The following is an 18931-nucleotide window of genomic DNA, read 5'->3' as shown; positions in this document are numbered from 1 at the left end:
CAACAAACACGAGGGGGGGGGGGGGGGGGGGGCAATCACAAATGCGAGACTATACGTTACCTGCAAGAACGCTATCAGTCTTTTCACAAATAGCGGAGTAGTATGCAGGCTGGCCGTTGGTGCCTTCCCTGGCCTCCTGGGGAGTGAGGGGGAGGCCGGCCTTGGGGGGGGCAGTCTCCCCTACAGGACTCTGCTCGGGCAGCTCTGCCACCAGCTTTCCACACAGCATATACTCTTGCTCCTCTGGGTTGGACTGAATCTCCCCGAGGGCGCTGAGAGGCAGGAGGTCTACGGGGGCCCCCAGGGGCGGCTCTGCCGTAGCGGCCCCCAGAGTGAGCTCTTTGATGGTCGGGTCCTTGGTCTCTTCAAGCAGCGGGTCCTCGTTCTCCAGGGAGAAGATGCCGGGGCTCTGGGTGGAGTGGGCGTTAGAGTTGGACGTAGTGCAGTCGAAACCATAGGATGCTACAGAGTTGGCAGACTGGGGCGTGTCTCCACCATCCTCGCCCTCCCCGTAGGGCAGCTGCCCAGCCTCCTCACGCTCTTCTGTAGCTGGCAAGGTCTGGGAACCCAGTGTGCCGGGGTCGTGGACCAGCATCTCTCCCTCAGTGTCGCTCGCCTCGTCTCCTGAGGCCGAGGGAGAGGAGGGATCCGATGTCGGTGCGGTTGCCGGACCTCCAAGGACCTCGTCGGCTGGGAGGGTCTCTGCCTCCTCCTCCTCTCCCTCACCCCTTTCCAGGGGGATGCTCGTGTCCTGCTCGACATCAGCCTGCTGCTGGGGCACTGGAGTCTTCAGTTTGTCGTCAGACTCCACTCCAGAGCTACTGTTGTACTCACGCAGCTCCTCGGGCGTGCTGGTGTCGCTGCTGCTCTGGGCAGCCAGCTCCGTCCCACTGAGAGTGCTCGACTGGGACATGCCCCGGGCAGGTACAGGCAGGCCTGTGGGCTCCACGGACATCAGGTTCTCCTCCACGGCAGGTGCCACAGGAGGCAGCTGGACATCACTTCGTGGCTCTGGAGTAACCTGGAGGTGGAAGACTGGCTCCTGAACTTGGGGAATGACTGGAGCACCAAGCACCATCCAAGGTTCAGCAGGAGTTTGAATGGGTGTATCTGGGTCTGCTTGCCAGGGGTCAGAGGAAGGGCTCACAAGCAGTGCAGAGGCAGCTAGCGGTGGGGGCTGTGTACAGGATTCACCCAATGGGTTGGCCTGGACCCAATGTGGAGCTGGGGCTGTTGAGAACAGGAGGGGGGGCTGTGCACGGTTCAGGTTGTCTAGCCTATCATCCTCAGCAAAATCGTCCTCATCTGCATTACCATAGCTTTCCAGTCCACTCTCAGTCACACCTTCGCTCGCCATCTCGACATCTTCGTCCTCTTCTTCATCCTCACCCTCCTGTCGTGCCCTACGAGGGTCCTCCGCCCTCTCGGAGCCTACCTCCATGTCACACACACGGTCCTCTTCGTCTTCCTCATCTTCATCCTCCTCATTAGCCGGAATGTCTGGCACAATCTCGAGGTCAGGAGAACCCGCAGATGCTCCTTCACCATCAGCACCTTTGAGGCTGGCTTCGCCTAGGTCATCCAGACTCTCTGTGCCTTCCAGCACACCTGGTGCACTCAGCTCTGATGCCCCCTGTTGGCTGCAACTAACATCCTCAGAGTCCAGCTCTGACACCAGGGCACCACCCCGCCACATGGACCCAGTGAGTCCTGCAGAACCAGGCCGGGAGTCCTCAGTAGGCTGAGTCCCACTCATCTCAGACACCGATATCTGCTGACTAACCTCCTTCTCCTCCTCTTCAACATCACCACCATAGTCATTATCTTCATTGATCTCTTCATCTGCCTTTTCAACCGGCTGCCCAGGCTCATGAGCCAGGAGGACTAGCGTTTCAGCTGTGAAACCCTCAGCTGGTACCACAGTGGTGAGCTCAGGCTGTACCACCAAATCAACAAGTTCTGCATGTACATTCTTAGGAACCAACAAATCCTCCTCCATTACTGGTTTACAAACCTTCTCTACACCGTCTTCTTGTTCCCCCATCTCCGGGGACAAATTTTTAGGAGCCACACTAATCTTAGGTGATAGCAGACTTTGATCATCTAGTGAAGACCGTCTTTCAGTTGGACCTGGAGGTGAGGATGGCGGTAACAGCACATCAACACTAGGGGGAGCCTGGTGTACTTCTTGAGCTAGGGTTTCCACGACTGGCTCAACCTCCGTCGTAGACGTTGGCTGCAGATCCAGCTCAGGCTCGAGATGCTCCTCTCGTGGGCCGACTGAAACCGGCTCTTGCTCTGCCGCGAGTTGGGGCTCCGTGGGTGTTGCCTCGGCGGCTGCTGCTACGGATGCGGCAACGGCGACAGCGGCACCCTTTGCGCCGTCCGCAGGCTTCTGCGGCTCCTCTTCCTTTGGCGGCTCCCCACTGGCAGACAGGGGCGGTGCCGGCCGCTTGGGTTTGGAGGACTTACTCACCGGCATCGGCGAACCTCCGCCCTCCGGTTTCTTGGGGCTGGTGGTGGCCGTCTTGCCGAGGCCGGGCTTCGAACCAGAGCTGCGGGGGCTGGGGGTCCCAACCCGTGTCGCCGTGGGCTTGCCGTCCTGCGGTTTGGGCCGGCTAGTTTTGGCATCTGCCGGCTTGTTGGCAGAAAGCGCCCTCTTGGCAGCGGGCTCCGGCCTGGCAGCTGCGCTCGTTTTGGGGGCGTCGGATTTTGCAGTCTTGGCTGGGGGGGGGGCGGGTAGGGGCTGCAGCTGGTTTTTTCACTGGAACTGTAGTCGGTTTATTGACATCTGCAAGTGAGAAAATGTAAACCGTTATAATGCTGACGACTAAAAGAATCACACATTCAAACACTGCAGTGTAAAAACGTCCCATTAGTACCAATGCAGTTTTTGTAATACTGTTTAAGGAAGGTATTTGTGGACCAAATAAGCTGTGATTAGCCTTGGTTCTTATACAACCACTTACAATTATGTTTTTATTTCTCTTCTCCAGCAGCAGGGAGAAAAAAATAAATCACTAAAGCAGATTCTCCCTTCGCTACCTTTCTTTGCAGAAGGTGTGGGTTTAGTGGGTTGCACTGCAGTGTTACGGCCAGCAGGTGGAGCCGTAGGTCGTGAAGTGGCAGGTCGGGAGGTGGTGGTGGAGTTGACGACCGGCTTTCCCGCCGTTGTCGTGGAAGTAGGACGAGGACCACCAGCAGGCCTGGGTGGGGGAGAGAAAAGCAGTAATGTCAGAAAAACCAAAAGTCAGGGAAAGTATGTGAAATCTCAACCATGAAAAAGAAAGATTCAGGATGTACAGCCTACAATGACGTATAGGGTTATCTAGGCTTGATCTTTCGGAACCACTTATGAAAAATACTCCTTCGGATCTCCTTGACTCAAATCCACCAGTTAGAGGGTCATCAATCCCTGGGCGTGTAGCGCGACGAGGCAATCACAGCGGGAACGAAGAAACTGGTTCAATGAAGGGCATTCACACAAGGCACCAATTAGTCACTGCAGCCACAAAGTGGGGGGGGGGGGGGGGGGGGCTTGAAGAATAATGAGAAAACAAAAGGGAGAGGTGGGGACAACTGAAATTAGGTCGCCACATCTACCGCTGACACTGCATTTGTTCTTCCAAATCGAAAGTTACAATAAAAGCAAAAATTGCAATGAAAGTAATTAAAAAGAGCCCCCATGTGACTCTGAAGCCAAGCTCCACCATGGCCGGTTGTTTCCATTTGGATTTTGGAGAGCAGCCACCCTGCTCCCTGTCAGAGGCCTGCTGAGCTTCATAAAGGCAGGATAGTGCTAGCCTGAGTGCGGACTCTACATGGTAATCGCAGTAAGCCACAGCACTTGAAGAAATATGAGGGGGGGGCAAACAGAGGGGGTCCCTCATCATCTTAACATGACTTCCTGTACTGATCAACTGCAGACACCCCCCCCTAACCTGGTCCTTGGGGACCCCCAGACAGACCAGATTTATGTGCTCTCTCCAGACACAGACACCAGATGCTCTGTGGTCTTGATAAGGTTCACTTTAAAATGCAATTTGTTTGGAAACCTGTGACTTTACAGGACATGTTTGTATTATTTAGGTTTATCCTTCCTGTTATGTTGCAGCAAATGCCAAGTGGGCACGGGGTGTCATGGGACACGGCATAGGGAGCGAGTAGAACCGGAGGGGAGAGTCACAGGGCGGCGGGAGCGAGTAGAACCAGAGGGGAGTCTCACAGGGCAGCAGGAGCAATTAGAACCAGAGCAGATTCTCGTAAATCTCCTAAATGGCAGACGGTGGTGAATCGGAAAAGATGGCTCAATTATGTGAAGATCGAAAGAGTGATGCCAATCCTGCAGGTACAGGCTATTAAATCTCATATTTCACCAAATAAATGGGGTCATAAAACGTGTATGCCAGTCATGGCGGAACATTCCTGGCACGGGTGCGACTTCCTGTAACTGAGCATGCGAGACCCCGGGTCTCTCCCTCCTGCACCACTCCATCACGTCATGACACGGCACTGTAACGAGACACCTACACCTGCTCCTGACAGACGCCGGTGACAGTAAGAGGCTTGGAGGAAGAAGTAACCTAAAACTAGCTAGGAATTAAGAGTTTAGACGGGTGCTAATTACAGACCAGCAACTGCAGCATTTCTCTGGGGAGAGCGAGGGATCTTTCCCATTCGGTAGCACCGCACTAGCTGCAGGATCAGGCCTGAGGCAGACATATCACCCATTGCATATAAATGAGATAATCTTATATCAGCCTGTACCATTGGGTGACAGTCAGAGGGGACACTGAGCTAGGACAGGGTTTACAAGCTCTCATTTCAATATAAAAGTCCGGGATTTCACTGCCGTGGAAGTTCTTGCTGTGTGCTGATTGGTCAGTCTCCTATAATCACGCACGTGTCACTAATTTTAACGTGAAACAGCTGAATGAGTCTTTCGGTCAAGGAAACGAACCAGTAAAACCACAAGTACTGAACTAATTTACCAAAGTATGGGAGCCTCAGATTTGGTTTGCAATACTGGGAGGGGCTCTAAAAACTGTCCCCCTGACATGGATTGGGGGGGGGGGGGGGGGGGGGGCACCCTACTTAATAATGGATGACGGTTGAGACGAGACCCCGTTGAATAAAAGGACATGCAGAACAAGTAAAACTCAATCGATCCATCTGAGCAGCAAAGAAATACCATTTCTCTCTCAGACGGGGGGGGGGGGGGCGCCCTGTAATTCAGACACATCTGCTCGTTTCAGCAGCACCCCCTGTAGGTGTCTCCGGCACCTTCCATGGCACGGGGGAGACGGCCCTGCTGGTTTCCATGTGACAAACCCCCCCACTGTCCACACCCCCAGTCACATGTGTAGCATCTTTACTGGAGCCAGGCCCTGCAGCGATAGGCTCCAAACCCTCCCTCCCACCACACCACCCAGCGGGATACAAACAAACACTCATCCGATGTCTACACAGGAATGCTGGCATGCGCGTGATGAAGGAACCAGACCGCGCTGGGGGGGTGGGGGCTGGGATCCTCCACCCGACACGATCGGCGACGCGGCTCAGATTTCCCCCTTTCAGTCTCACTTCATTACGGCGCTTAGAGCAGCAGAGGGCAGCGGCGGGGAAACAGCCACTGACAGCTGTGCCTGACTGCAACCCTAATAGGGAAAAACCTTCATTCAGAAAAGTCTCTCAAAGCAAGCAGACCCAATTCGAATAACACTATACAGTGTAAACTGCTCAAGTGTGAATTCAGTGCTGGTTATCCCACTAGGCTAAAGGTGACTGCCCCCGCCCTTGGCAATCTTCACCCCCAACACCCACTGCCGGTACAAAGAGCGTGTAGATTGTGCTGCCCGAGACAAATTGGCCGGCAAAGCTTGCCGGGGGTGGGCACCACTGGGGAATCCCACCCAGGGCTCCAAGCGGCCGTTTTCGATCTCCGGTGACCCACCCTCACTAAGGGCAGCGGCAGAAACCCCAGGAGTGCAACATCTGTATGAGCCAGACTGACCTGAAGCTCATCAGATATGCAGACCGGCATATGAATTCAGGCTTTGGTACCTTGATGCTTGATGGACACGTATGAGCCACACAAACGATAAGGACCCCCCTCCCTTCAGGGAGAGCCAGGCATGGAGCACTGACTGGCTGCAGGTGCTGCCGGGGGCATCCTCCAGGCCAGAAAGGGCTTAGTCTCCCCCTTCATGCATGTAGACCAGACTTCCCATGATAACCCAGACAGACTGGAACAGGATCTAACTGGCTTTGACACGACCGGCATCGTTTAAGACCAAGGCGGACAAAGTGAGCTGTCAAAGCGGGGCGGGGTCACCAGGGTTCACGAACGCTACGAACGGCAGAGCGGCGGGTGACGGATAAATAAAAAAGGTGAAAAACGTGAGCGTTTGCCTGCCTTCCGAGCAGGAGAACGCGGGGGCATAAATCAGGTGGATTCGTCTTGATGGGAAGCCGCGGCAATTCAAAGCACGGCCTGGCTGCTCAGGGCGGTGTCTGGGAAAGGGGGGGGGGGGGGGGGGGGGGGGGGGAGGTGACAGATGGGGGATGGGGGGGCTGGCTGGCTCACGGCCCACTACGGCAGAGCGCGCCTGCAGTGACGAGGGGGGGACGTGACAGAAAGAGGGCGTCAGCCACAGACAAAGAAGCGGGAGGATGCAGGAGCCACACCCCAGTCTCGCCGGAATTTTGGGGGGGGGGGGGGGGGTCACACGTCAGCTCCCGTTAGTGATTAGTGCTGCTTATTCCCCCAAAGAACGACACGGAGGTGTGCATTAAGGGAATTACCCAACTGGGGGTGGGACACACACACACACACACACACACACACACACACACACACACACACACACACACACACACACACACACACACACACACACACACACACACACACACACACACACACACACACACACACACACACACACACACAGTTCTCCATCCTCCATACACCTTCCTACACGCCGCCACCCCCCCCCCACCGGCACAGCAAGACTCAAACTCTCATTCACATGCTGTGTCAGCCCCCCCCACCGCTGTTCCATCTGGATACAGGTGCACTTTGGCTGCATCCCTCTACCCAGGACACTGCGGTGGACTGAAGCCATACTGCCAAATCTGGGCCACTCCCTGCGGTCGCCTACACAGTGACCTCTACAGGGCACGCGGGCAGGGACACGCGCATGTGCACAACACGAACCACGCCCTCACCCACAGCGTTTGGGCCAGAGTAATAATAGACTGCTCTGCACCCCATCTTGGGCTGCTCCCCGCCTCGCCCCCATAGCCCCCCCCGTCATGGCCCTGACTGGGATGAGCCGTTTCAGAAAACGGATGGATAGATAGATACTTCAGAGTTCTCTTTACACCTCCCCACCCCCCCTTCCTCACTGTAGGTGAGAGCGAGCTGGCCGCAAACTGGAGGCAAGGTCCACAAGCAGACAGTGCCGGGTCACAGCACACTCATCCAATGGGGGAACCACAGCTGGTGCGGAGAGCAAAAACATGATGGCACCCCCCCAAAGATTCCTGGGAGAAGAGCAGGGCTCCTCTGGGCTGCCTGAATGGGAGGGAGCGGCTCAAAACCACAACACAGACTGTAAACTAAATCTCAGGAACAGCAATCCCCCCCCTCCCCCAATGAGATTGGAAAGCTGGTACAGCAGTAAACTAACTTCTCACACCCAACACCTGGAGATTCTATTCCTGCAGAGCTTGTCCTGCTGGTTTGTCTATGAAGAAACAGGTCATGGGCCGGCATTCCACGTGCTGCACAGGCGTGGGGACGACGGAACCCCAGAGATACAGCTCTACCCAGCATGCCTCAGGCATCGCATCCGAACTGCGGCGTGTGGCGCAGCACAGAACAAAGGGTCTGAACTGCACTCTACAACAAGAGCACCTCACTGGACAACCACGTGCGGAAAGATTATGGCATAAGGCTGCTTTGCATTATTAAAATGTAAATAAATAATCTATTTGACTGCTGGAACACGATTGGCTGCCTTACCTGGTTGCTTTGGAAACGGCGGCCTTGTCGGGTTTGGCAGCAGCGGGTTTGGAGGCTGGAGGAGGAGGGAGAGGAAGAAGGATGGGTGGAAGTGGAGGAGAGAGAAGGAGAGATGAACAGGGGCAAGAAGGAAAGGTATTAGACAAAAAAAATTAAATGGATACATACTGCAGTGAGTGTTCCTTAAAGAAAAATGACAGTTGATAAAATATTGACAAAGATCAAATCAATGACATAAGAAATACAAAGAACAACAAACGGTATCTGATTCCAAAGGTCTGCATTCTCTCCACATCTGAACACCCCTCACGTTTTGACCTGGTCTGACCCAAAAACCATACAAATTCAAATAGTGAGAATTACAAGCATCATTTGCATATACAACAGTCATTAAGCCCTCATCCGTCTTCCAGGCAGACAGGAAAGAGTGGAACAGCTTGAGTCCGAACGCATCAACGTAAAAAAAAAAAAAAAAAAAAAAAAAAAAAAAGGGCTCAGATGTGAAGCAGGCTGCATAGACGCCGTAAGAAAGCCAGAGTAAGACATGCGATTTTGCAGAGCTGAAGCAGGGGTCCTGTGACACAGCCTGGGAAGAGAGCTCTACCGTGTGAACAGGAAGACTGTGTGGGTGTCGGATGTAGAAGTGAAGAAGTCACTCCAAAAGTTGTAGCTGGGTCACCAGAAAGCTCCTCATGCATCTTGAAGCCAAAATCCTAAGCGTGGGAGAGGGGGGGGCGCCATTTGTGCGCGAATGCAGAAAATCGGCCTCCTCCGAAACAGGAAGCCACATACTCCGCGCCTCTCAAAGGAAAACCACCGGATTCAAAACGTCTCACGGTGACGCGACTGCTGGCGCGACAAAACGCCGACCGGGGGCGTGCGGATCCGGCCCTGTTCCAGACCACCCCGGCTAATCACCTACCCAGACATTAACGATCCATAAATGCTTATATGACCAAGACGAATTTTTTGGGCCAGATTAAATAAAACCACCCAGACCTGCCACACTACTCCTCAAAAAAGAATAAACTTGGCAGGCCGAGGCTATGCCTGAGCAAACCCATGTAATAGGCAGGCAGAACTTAAATTTTTCAATAGCATAATACATATTTTATTGATGTCGACAGTCTAGCAAGCTAAGGTCAGCAGTTAGGTGCCTGTTACGCTGACAGGACTGATGGATGGATGAAATACAAGGCAGTTACTTACCAGCCATTTTGGGTTTTGCTTTGCCGCCATCGGTTGGACCCCCGGCAGGGCCCTTCTTGTTGGGCTGTGGTGAGACGGCGGTGCCCGGCCCCCCGGTACTGCTTCCCCCAGACCTCCTGGCGGGCACCTTGGCTGACCCGGCGGCGGCTGTAGTGGCCGGCCTTTTGGACGCCGCGGTGGTCATGGTGCCAGTCGTGCCGGGCTTCTTCTCAGGGCCGGCGGCATTGACCTTTTTCTGCACTCCGTTTGACAGGGGTTTTTGGACACCGTTGACGGAGCGGTTCTGCGCCGTGCCGGGTCGGGAACCGGGCCCAGCTGTTGTGCTCTTCAGAGCAGCGGCGCCGGGTTTCGTTTTGGCTGGGCCCTTCGCCTTTGTTTTGGTGTCCGCTGGCTTGCTGTTCCCCTCCTGGACAGCAGGTGGCGCTGCTGGCATTTCGGGTTGCTGCTGCTTCTCCGCTTCGTCAGAGTGCGACTGTAAAGGGTCTTGCTGCGGATCCTCCTCTGTGGCTGTTCCCTCCACCAGGGGCTCTGCTCCTCTTGCTTCCATAGGCTCCATAGCTGCCGTGTCAACCCCATCCGGTTTCATCTCCCCAGTTAGCGTAACGATTTTATTCCCAGCTTGCAGCAGATTCAAGTAGACCGGTCTGTATTGTACTCACTTCTGCAAGAAATGACACAAATGCACAAATTTATTCTTAAACTTTCCGTATTAAACATAGCAGTTCATGCATGAAGATCGTCTGGAAAAAGTCAGCTGTGAACGATGTTTTATAGAAATAGTTTCTCCCTACAACTGTAAGCCAAGAAACCAGTCATGAGAGCAGGAGCAGAAAGAAAAACAGGAAGTGACAAGCTGAGCTGAACAAGAATCAAGTTTCTCAAGGACAAGGAACCAAACTCAAGGAGCACGTGACAGAAAACATGTGAGGAGTGTGTGTGTGTGTGTGTGTGTGTGTGTGTGTGTGCGCCTACAAAGGACACGCCTCATCTCTGCTGTCCAAAAGGCCAGTAAACTGAGCGGCAAAGTGGTCGGTGGCAGCCTGGACGATCAAACTTAATTACAAACTGCGGTGGAGCAGAAACAAGCATGCAAATGGGCCACACGTGTCACGGGCTCGGATAAAAGCAGACAGCCAAAGTGGGAACACATGGCTCAGTTTGGGACATAATTCTCTTCTCTGTCAGACGAGGGAAACCTTAAGGAAAATTTCAGCAGCGCCTCAAACCCCAGTTTCCCGACTGAAATAAAAAGCACAAATCACTATGAAAGATGATGGCACGTTAGTTTACTTTCCGTTTCGTCGGGGTGGGGGGGGCAAGCAACAGGCAGGCAGCCATGCTGCTGTGATGGAGGCGGGTCCGGGTCCAACAGACTCACCCAGGCTGCGTTTCCATCCCAGTGACGCATACAGCTGAAAGAGCCCCCAGACGGGCCCGGCCCTCCCTCCATTTAGGGATATGGGACAAAGACCGCCCCCCCCCCCCCCCCCCCACTGGCAACAACAAAAGCTTAATCCCGATTCTTATTCCCGGTTTTTCTTGTGAACCCAAAACGGAACCACTTCTGTACCCCCACCCTGCCCCCACACTGCACTCCATTTTCACCCCCCCCTTCCTGCTTTCTACACGGACTCCGTCTCACTCCTGCGCTTCTCCAGCTGCTCCCATACCCCCCCCCCCCAAGTTCTGTTCCCAGTCACTCATGCAGATGGTCCAAGCAGCTGAGCCATTCTGTGGGCTGAACAAACAAGGGCAGCCAAGGGAGGGGGACACGGTGAATGGGGCCCGATCCAGTGGCGGGGGCCTGATCCAGTGGTGGGACAGTGCCACACTGACCCCGCAAACAGATCCCGGCACATCAACCCACCAGCCCTGACTGGCCTGGAGGTCGACTTCACGGTGACATCACCGGAAATGGAGACCAGGGGATTTCCGAACTTTGGGACATTTGAGAATCGCTGGGGGGGGGGGGTGCTCTGTCTGTTGGGTCAACCTCACAAAGACACTCTGTGTACAAATGGACCAGCTGCAGAGGGCTTGACAAACCGGTTAAATTGGTATACGCCTAGTAAAAGATAACCCCACCCCCAGAGCCACAGCCCTTTCAAATTGAAAGGCGAGCTGCATTTCCGACTCGAATAAGGAACAAGGCCCCCACCTCCCCTCTCTCAGTGCTCCAGGCACCTTTACATAAAGCAAAGGGACCCAGCCCATTCCCCCATTTTCTCAGGGTTCCATCGCCCGTCACTGGACAAGTCCACACCCACGTCAGCACCTGGAAGCGGCCCACCCAGGGCAGGGTGACAGACGCGTGTGAAAGGCCGAAAGGTAGACAAATTAATTACATTTCATAGTTCCCTGAAAATTCTAAAATTAAAAACATCAAACCGGCAGGAAGTGCAGGCAACCGCTTCCCATGCAAATCACTGCTATAGAATCAGTCTTCCCGCACGCACGTGTTAGACGGGGGAGAAATTACACACAGATAAAGACGGATCTCAAATCTGTGCAGCAGGCAAATCAGCTCTACATTTGAACTCAGATATGAAATAATCCTTTGGGGGGGGTGGGGGGAGGGTGGACCAGTTCCAGGTTCCGTCTGTTGGATGCCCGACGGCATGGGAGATCCACACACCCGCCACATTCCTGCGGCATCCTGTCAAACTGCCACCGACTGGTAGCGGCTTACGTCCCCCCCCCAACTGCAGACTGCGACAATGTACAGAAATAAATAACCCGCATTCCAGGCGCCGCTAACATTCAGGCTGGCCTAAAAATGCCATTCCGTTTGAGCGCGCTCATGAATTATTTCTGTTACTTCTGATAGAAGCTTTGTTCCCAGAAGCCACCACAGAGGTCTTGACAACCCAACAAGTTGTACACACTGTGCTGAAGCGGGGGGGGGGGGGGGGTGAGAGAATTTCAAAGATATGAGTGTGTGTGTGGGGGGGGGGAATTCTTGCAAAATTAAAAATGACTGAAGAGCTGATATTAGCACAAATTCTGCATGGACAATCAGTAAACAGCGCCGGTTTTGAACATCTTGGTATTTCTGTAGTTGAATCCCTTTTGCTTCTTGCGACGCTTCATTACGTCCCATCAGAACAGGCCGTCAACTCAAATCCATAAAAGGGAAACCAAGATTTCAACCAGACAACTTCTTTCAGTAAAAAGAGGAATTCGACCATCTTCCTAAGCCTGATGCTGAGGCCCAGCTGAGCACCAGCTCTGAACAACGACAATGACGGCACCAGGATCCACGGCTCACAAGCACTCGATTCAAACAAAAAGCCCGTCAACATTAAAACTGCCAGCTGGTCTTCAGGAAGTGGCAAGAGCTGATCTCACACCAAACTGCTTCGGCAGGCGGCCACACCACGAACACCTGACGCCCACCGTCCAGGAAACCACACAGCTGATGAGTGTTTACAGACAGACGGAAAGGTGTCCAGACGGGCAGGAGACTGACACCGCGGCCCCTCCCTTTCCCAGGCAGTCTGGGAATTGCCAAAATCGTCAAGATCAGATGGGAGAGCCAGTGATGGCATCTAAGCTGATCTCCAGTCACAGGAAAATGGGTCACAGCCTCCCGGAGTCATGCAGGGGTTATCAGTGCTGTGATCTACTGGAAACGAGTTTGTTCAAGGGGCTGAACACGGGGGCGGGGGAGGGTGGGCCAGTGCCAGGCTCAGTTTGCATGCAGCAAGCGAGCGTGCAATCCCCCCTTAAAGGCAGGGGCCAGGAAGGCAACTGCAAAGCTACAAACTGGGAGAGGTTCATCACTGTCACCTGTGTTACTGGGCACAGCAGACAATAAGCAAAGCCCACCCAGACAACCCAGGGACACAAGCCCCGCCCCCCAAAGGAAAATAAATAAAATGAGGAGCACGACTAAGTGAGGCACGGCTCACCAAAAGGGCGTCTGTAATCTCACCATGCACCTGTCACTGGCTGACCACCCATCCTTCAGTGCAGTTGCTGCTGCCATTTTGCAGCCACAGGTACAGTGCTGGAATAGCAGCACTGCAAGCAGAAAGACAGTGCAGAGAGACCCAGCCTAATACCTCAGGGAAGCCTAACCCCAGAGGGCTAAAATGTGTGTAAAAGACTAGTATCCACATACCCAGGGCCTCAGATTCATACCCCCTGCCCAGTAACATTATGACTATGCAGTCCCCCCCCCCCCCCCTGCCGTCAGTGTCTCCGGGGTCAGAAAAAACACATATCGCAGAGTGTTTTGCTCAAAAGGCCCTCAAAGGGGGGGGGGGACACAGCTGCTGCTGTGGGAGAGTTAGGAGGGAGAGGAGGAGGTGAATGAACTGTTTGGGGGGGGGGGGGGAGATGGGTAGTGGGCAAAGCAAGGAGATGTGACCATACAAGGTAGTACTGCTTGCTTCATGCTGCATCACAACCCCAGACTAGGCTGTAAACGGGGGCAAAAGAAAGAGAAAAGAAAGAGGAGAGAGAGACAGGACAGAGACAGACAGGGAGGGATGAAGGGAGAGAGAGACAGGAACGAGACAGAAAGAGCGAGAGACCAGAAGCCTGAATCTCCTGCTCAGAATAAAAGGCAGAGCTTTTCTCAGGACTACAGACAAACGTCGAAAGGGTCACATCCAGACATCAGTATGGACAACTGGAGCAAAGCCCCGCAGAAGTCATGGCCGAAAGCAGCCATTAGCTAAATGGCATGGGAACTCCAAACACAAACAGCACTGCGGGACGCCAAGCGCCTGGCTGATGTCTCGCATCGTTTCCATGGTAAGCTTGTCCATGACTACAGTTCTCTGCTTCACATCAACTTCTCCCAACGCCTTGAGTCACTGCAGAGCTCCTCAAACGCCTTTAAAAACTTTAAAAGTTGCTGAACATGAAACGGTGGCTTTTTAGCAGAACACATGGTTCTGTGGCATTAAGTCAGTATCCCCCCCAAAGTTCTTATCTAATCTAGTTCTCACTGAAGCCTTATCCAGGCTTTCAGCTGCAGGACAGACACAATCATCTCAGCACAATTTGAGACTCTCAATGGACCAAGTTCAGTCACAGAGACTCGATCTTCCAGTGATGTTGTGCTACTAGAAAAATTCCTCAGGGAAACTGCACCAAGGACAGTTTACTTTATGCACAAAATAGCACAGAACTGTCACGTCCTCTGGATACTACTGCCTTCCACCGTCTTTCCTTCACCCTGAACTTATGAGGACACTTTGGTCCAGTCTCACCCAGGACACAACTGCAGGAGGATCTTCACCTCAACAAAAATCGCAGCACCCTGCAGCTGAAAGGCAGAGGCAGGAAAGCACTGGCATCTCACCGAGCGAGCTGGAAGGCTCCACCCCAGGGGTGCCATTAAGATCGTGATCTCGCCTCAACACCCTCCACTCGATGCAGGAAACCACCCGTTCCGGCACAAATAACAAAAACAGCGGCATGCGGAGTGGGCCCGCTCTACCGGATTCCTCTCGGGACACAGTGGAGGAGGGACAGGGTGAGAAGGTCGACATTCTCTCACAGCCGCCGACGCCCAGCAACAAGCAGGGACCTCGGAAAACTCGAACGCGTGGAAACCCATAAATATTACAACTTAACCAATCCAAAAGGATGACGGTTCCTGTGCGACCCAACATTGTTTTCTACTACAAAAACTACGCCAGCGAGAAATTTTCAAAGCTAAGCCTCGATGCACTACACCCCCCCCCCCCACCAAGCAAATGACCGTTGACTCTCGCATGGGAGACATATATTCACGAAGAGACCGCTCTCGTCCCTCACTCAGCAGAGGTACCCTTTTCAAGACCTTGTGTAACCATCAAAAACACAAATCAAAAGCACAAACAGATGTTTGCCTGCGGTACCCTCAACACGAGAACAAACCTTGCTGGCATGGGGAGAGCAGGAGAAGAAAAGGAGATTAACTCTAGCGGACAGCTAGGCAGACAAGAGACCCCATCACAAGTCAACTTCAATACTGACGACACCTCTAAGTGTTTCTGCTGACAGGGCTCTCGAGCACCTAGACGGCCTTTGCCGGCAAACAGCTGGTCCGCAAACCTCAATTCTGATACTATACTAGTACACCGAGTTTTCTAGATTAGCCGTCAATCTTTAGCCAAAGGTCAAAGCAATCCAAACTCAACGTTATGCATTACAGGCGGCACCAGAAAATCCCAACGGACCTAACGGAGCCTTTGGCCACACCCTAGCACTTCTTCAGTAAACAGAAGTCTTTGCAGCTAATGTGTGTCCTGGGGACACTAAAGAGTTTCAGCAGCTGATACTGTAATCAGCCACATGACATGATCAACTGTTGGAAATGAAAACCAAGGGTACAAGCACACAAACAGCCAAGAGGCACAAAATTCCAGGAGCCTCCGGTGGCACCAGGAAGAGGCGCAAAGCTTATGGGCGGTACAGGTTCAACCAGTTATTTTGGAGAGTTATCAGCTGGGATACAGAAGTTCCAAAGCGAGAGGGACCGGTGAAACCATACCGGGCGTGGAAGGAGACAGCTGACATCATCTGGGAGGCAACACACACCCAGCTCTTACATAAAAAGGCAAAAAATCAGTAGGAACTGCGACTTCCCCCAAAGCAGATCAATTTCCTGGGTAGTGAGCCAACAGGTCAGGCAGAAAAGCTCAGAGAGACTGATCAGGCCCAGAACTCCTTCCCTGAACACATCGTTAAGATGGAATCTGCACTATTTCACCAAAAACTACGTGGGCACCAGCTTCTCCGGCATCTCGTTCTGCAGCAGCGGGTGTGCTGAAGTTGGCCAATTGCCGCTATAACAGCCAATACTCTTCCAGAAAAGCTATCCATTAGTTAGAACATTCCTGTTGGCGCCTGCTGCCGTTCAGGTTGGGTATCGATGTTGGGTTATCAAGTCCCATTCTGCGAGCTTGTGTGGACCAGTGATTCACTACTGAACCAGTCCCAGATGTTCTGATCCTCACAAATCAGGTCACCTGCAGTTCACCAGGACAGCCGTAGCAAGGCAGAAATGCGGCAAACTAACTTGTGGGAAAGATGGAGCCACTCGGAAAACCACCAACACATTCTCATGCAAATGTCTGTTCTATACACCCGTCTCAGAAATGGGTGCGGTTTAATTAGCCAATTTCCCCAATTAAAAGGGGTGTGCACATACACTGTATGTACATGAAGAGAATTAAAGGTGGTTAGAAAGCAGACGAGAGGTAAAGGGACCTTCAAAGCAAGTGAAAACACAACGAAAACAAAAAGCTACCAAGCACGGCTGGTACACTGTAGTGCACGTTAGTGCTGTCTAATAGTCAAGTGACAATAGATTTGAAAAACCTCCAGGTAAGAGTCCACACAGAAATGCAAAAATGTCCATCCATGGTTCCTATAAGGCGATGCAGGTATGACACCGCCTGCAGTCATCAGTACCGATCAACATCATCGCACTCGAACCATTAACCCAGATGGAGAAGCACAGCAGTCACGGCAGCACCGAGGAAACACGCGCCAGCCGACAGAGGCAAGATGAGGTCACCGCGTCTACAGCGGCCCCTGCAAACAGGGCAGGCTGCTGAGAGCGCGGAGGAAATTCCAAGCACTTCTATGTCCTTATTGGACGAAGAGGCAGCAGCCACTGGCCCCTAAGAGCAGGGCCAACAACCAGGTCAGACGTAGACGAAGATCGGGACCACTCCAACAGCAGCCGCCACCAAAATAATTGACTTCAGAACCCCCACCACGAACTCCCAGCCCTGCAGCCCTCAGAAAATAAATATCCAGACCATGGTGCCCGATGGGGACTCGTCTGAAGTCGAAGTGCGAAAACAAAGTCAGACTCCCTTCTAAGAGATTCACAGGATGACTTAGGGATTTAAAATGCCAGAGGCACACAGTGGCCAGACTGTAAAGTGGATCTCAGCGGCGTCACGGCGCTACACCAGGCACCACAGGCGGACGAAGGCAGCTTCCAGCGGCCGCACCCGCATCCGCGCTTCTGATCTCCGCGCATGAACATTATGCCTCCGTGCAAGAATTTACACAGATGTGTCGATTGCCAGGTACGACATTGTAATCTATCGATCTGGAGACATGAGGTGCAAGATCCTGACGATCGCAGATCTCTCCCGGGGCTGCTTAACTCCACCTGCCCCGGAAAGCTTACAGGTATTAACGGCTGCGTTGGGAAAAAAAACCGGCCATTCCAGTAATAACAGTCGTCCAGTAATAAGCCAAACCGCATTCATTCTAAAAGCAGGACTCATCGCAAGACGAAAATGACTGCCATAGATTTATTGACTCTCGTTCGGTTTTACATGCATTAAGGACTTGCTACTGCACCCCCCCCCCCGCACCAATATAAACATTAGGTATCTGAACTGTGGTAACTAGATATATAGTACAATGCAATCAATCCCCAAATATTCCACAGAAAACCATGACGCTTTCATGCCATAGAATATGAGGCGATAAATCACTCAATGCGATTCCCACGGACAGTTTAATAACCAGCTCGATATTACACTTGAAAACACACATTACTACACAGCTTCAAGGGTTTGGCAAAAAAATAAAAAAAGTAAAATAAGTATCGCTGCGGATGTATTGTTAAAAAAATTCAAATGAATTGAAACATCCGAGCCAAACAAGTCATGATAGCATTTTAAAATGAGGTTTAATGCTAAATTGTGGCGAGTAAATTATACATCTAGCCAACCGGGAATGGAGTCCGCTATTCAGCCGAGGGCCTTTCCGGGGAACAATGGGAGTCGCAGTCGTGATAAAACACACGAAAGCAATGAAGATCAAAAGCAGCCGTGCAAAGGAAAGCAACACGTTATTTAACATCCATTGATGCTGGCGAGTTACGGCTAAAGCTTCCGAGCAGGTAAAGGCATTTTCCAGCTCTGTGTCCTCGGACAGTACGGAGCCACCGCCCCATTATCCGGCTCCCCGGTCAGGACATGGCCATGCTGTTACTGATAAAAGGGCTTCAAGATCAGGGTTACTAGTCTGATTCCTGTACCTACCCCACAAAACCACGCCAGATGTATAACCGAAATTTCCAAAAAACCATCCGGTCGACTAATCGGCTAACAAAGTCAGATAGCATGGGATTTCGTCGTAGTCTGGAATATAATTTGAAAAATCGTCTATACTTAACCGGTGATTCACGCAGGACTTTAAGTAATTACAGCGATACGGAGGAACAGGGTACACATGCAATCGCTCAGCTTAAACCTAATCCTTATTTCTCACTGTAGACTCGCATTACCTCGTTTGGTACCTGGAGAAAGACGCTACGGAGCCCTGTAAGGATGGAGCTGCGTGACAGAGCTGCTTCTATCCGACACGCCTGAAACCCGCGGCTCCTTTATCCAGAAGGACAAAGTGGACAGCATGTATCAGCCACGTTGCAATACTGACCGAGAGGTACCCAGAATCAAATACTGACCTGTAGCTTGTTGCCTGGATAACAACCTAACGCACATGCTGCTCAAATAAGCAAGATGATCTAATCATTTCGGCTAAATGTTACATGCAGGGTTGCATTTAGACCAAATCGCCTTACCGTCAGTGCACCGACGTGCTCTTGGCTTCTGTTACAATGAAGCTCGGATGAAACCGCTTTCCTTCCCTCGCGAAGGATGATGCCGTAAATTAAAAAAAACCCAATAAAGGACGAAAAGGATCTCCCCCTTTCCCCCTATT

The 18931-nt window shown here is 52.5% G+C and overlaps 2 protein-coding genes across 2 annotated transcripts in view; both read right to left on the bottom strand.

The window, feature by feature from the left end:
• si:ch211-214c7.4 (cell surface glycoprotein 1) overlaps window positions 1-2632 on the bottom strand; it is a 7228-nt gene extending 4596 nt beyond the window's left edge. Inside the window, exon 1 of the mRNA XM_049015738.1 lies at window positions 61-2632. Coding sequence (XP_048871695.1) covers window positions 61-2482 — 2422 coding nt within the window. The 5' untranslated portion in view covers window positions 2483-2632. The remainder of the gene's footprint in view (window positions 1-60) is intronic.
• On the bottom strand, window positions 2619-18931 carry LOC125743089 (translation initiation factor IF-2-like). The gene is made up of 5 exons (XM_049015751.1): window positions 18792-18931; window positions 9239-9899; window positions 8030-8084; window positions 3046-3206; window positions 2619-2791 (listed from the first exon to the last, which is right to left on the bottom strand). The coding sequence occupies exons 2-5, from the start codon at window positions 9822-9824 to the stop codon at window positions 2619-2621; spliced, it is 975 nt and encodes a 324-aa protein (XP_048871708.1). The 5' UTR covers window positions 9825-9899; window positions 18792-18931.

The sequence above is a fragment of the Brienomyrus brachyistius genome, chromosome 5 (genome assembly GCF_023856365.1).
Source record: "Brienomyrus brachyistius isolate T26 chromosome 5, BBRACH_0.4, whole genome shotgun sequence".
Taxonomy (NCBI): domain Eukaryota; kingdom Metazoa; phylum Chordata; class Actinopteri; order Osteoglossiformes; family Mormyridae; genus Brienomyrus; species Brienomyrus brachyistius.
The sequence above is the reverse complement of the archived record's forward strand: the minus strand, read 5'-3'. Positions and strand labels throughout refer to the sequence as shown.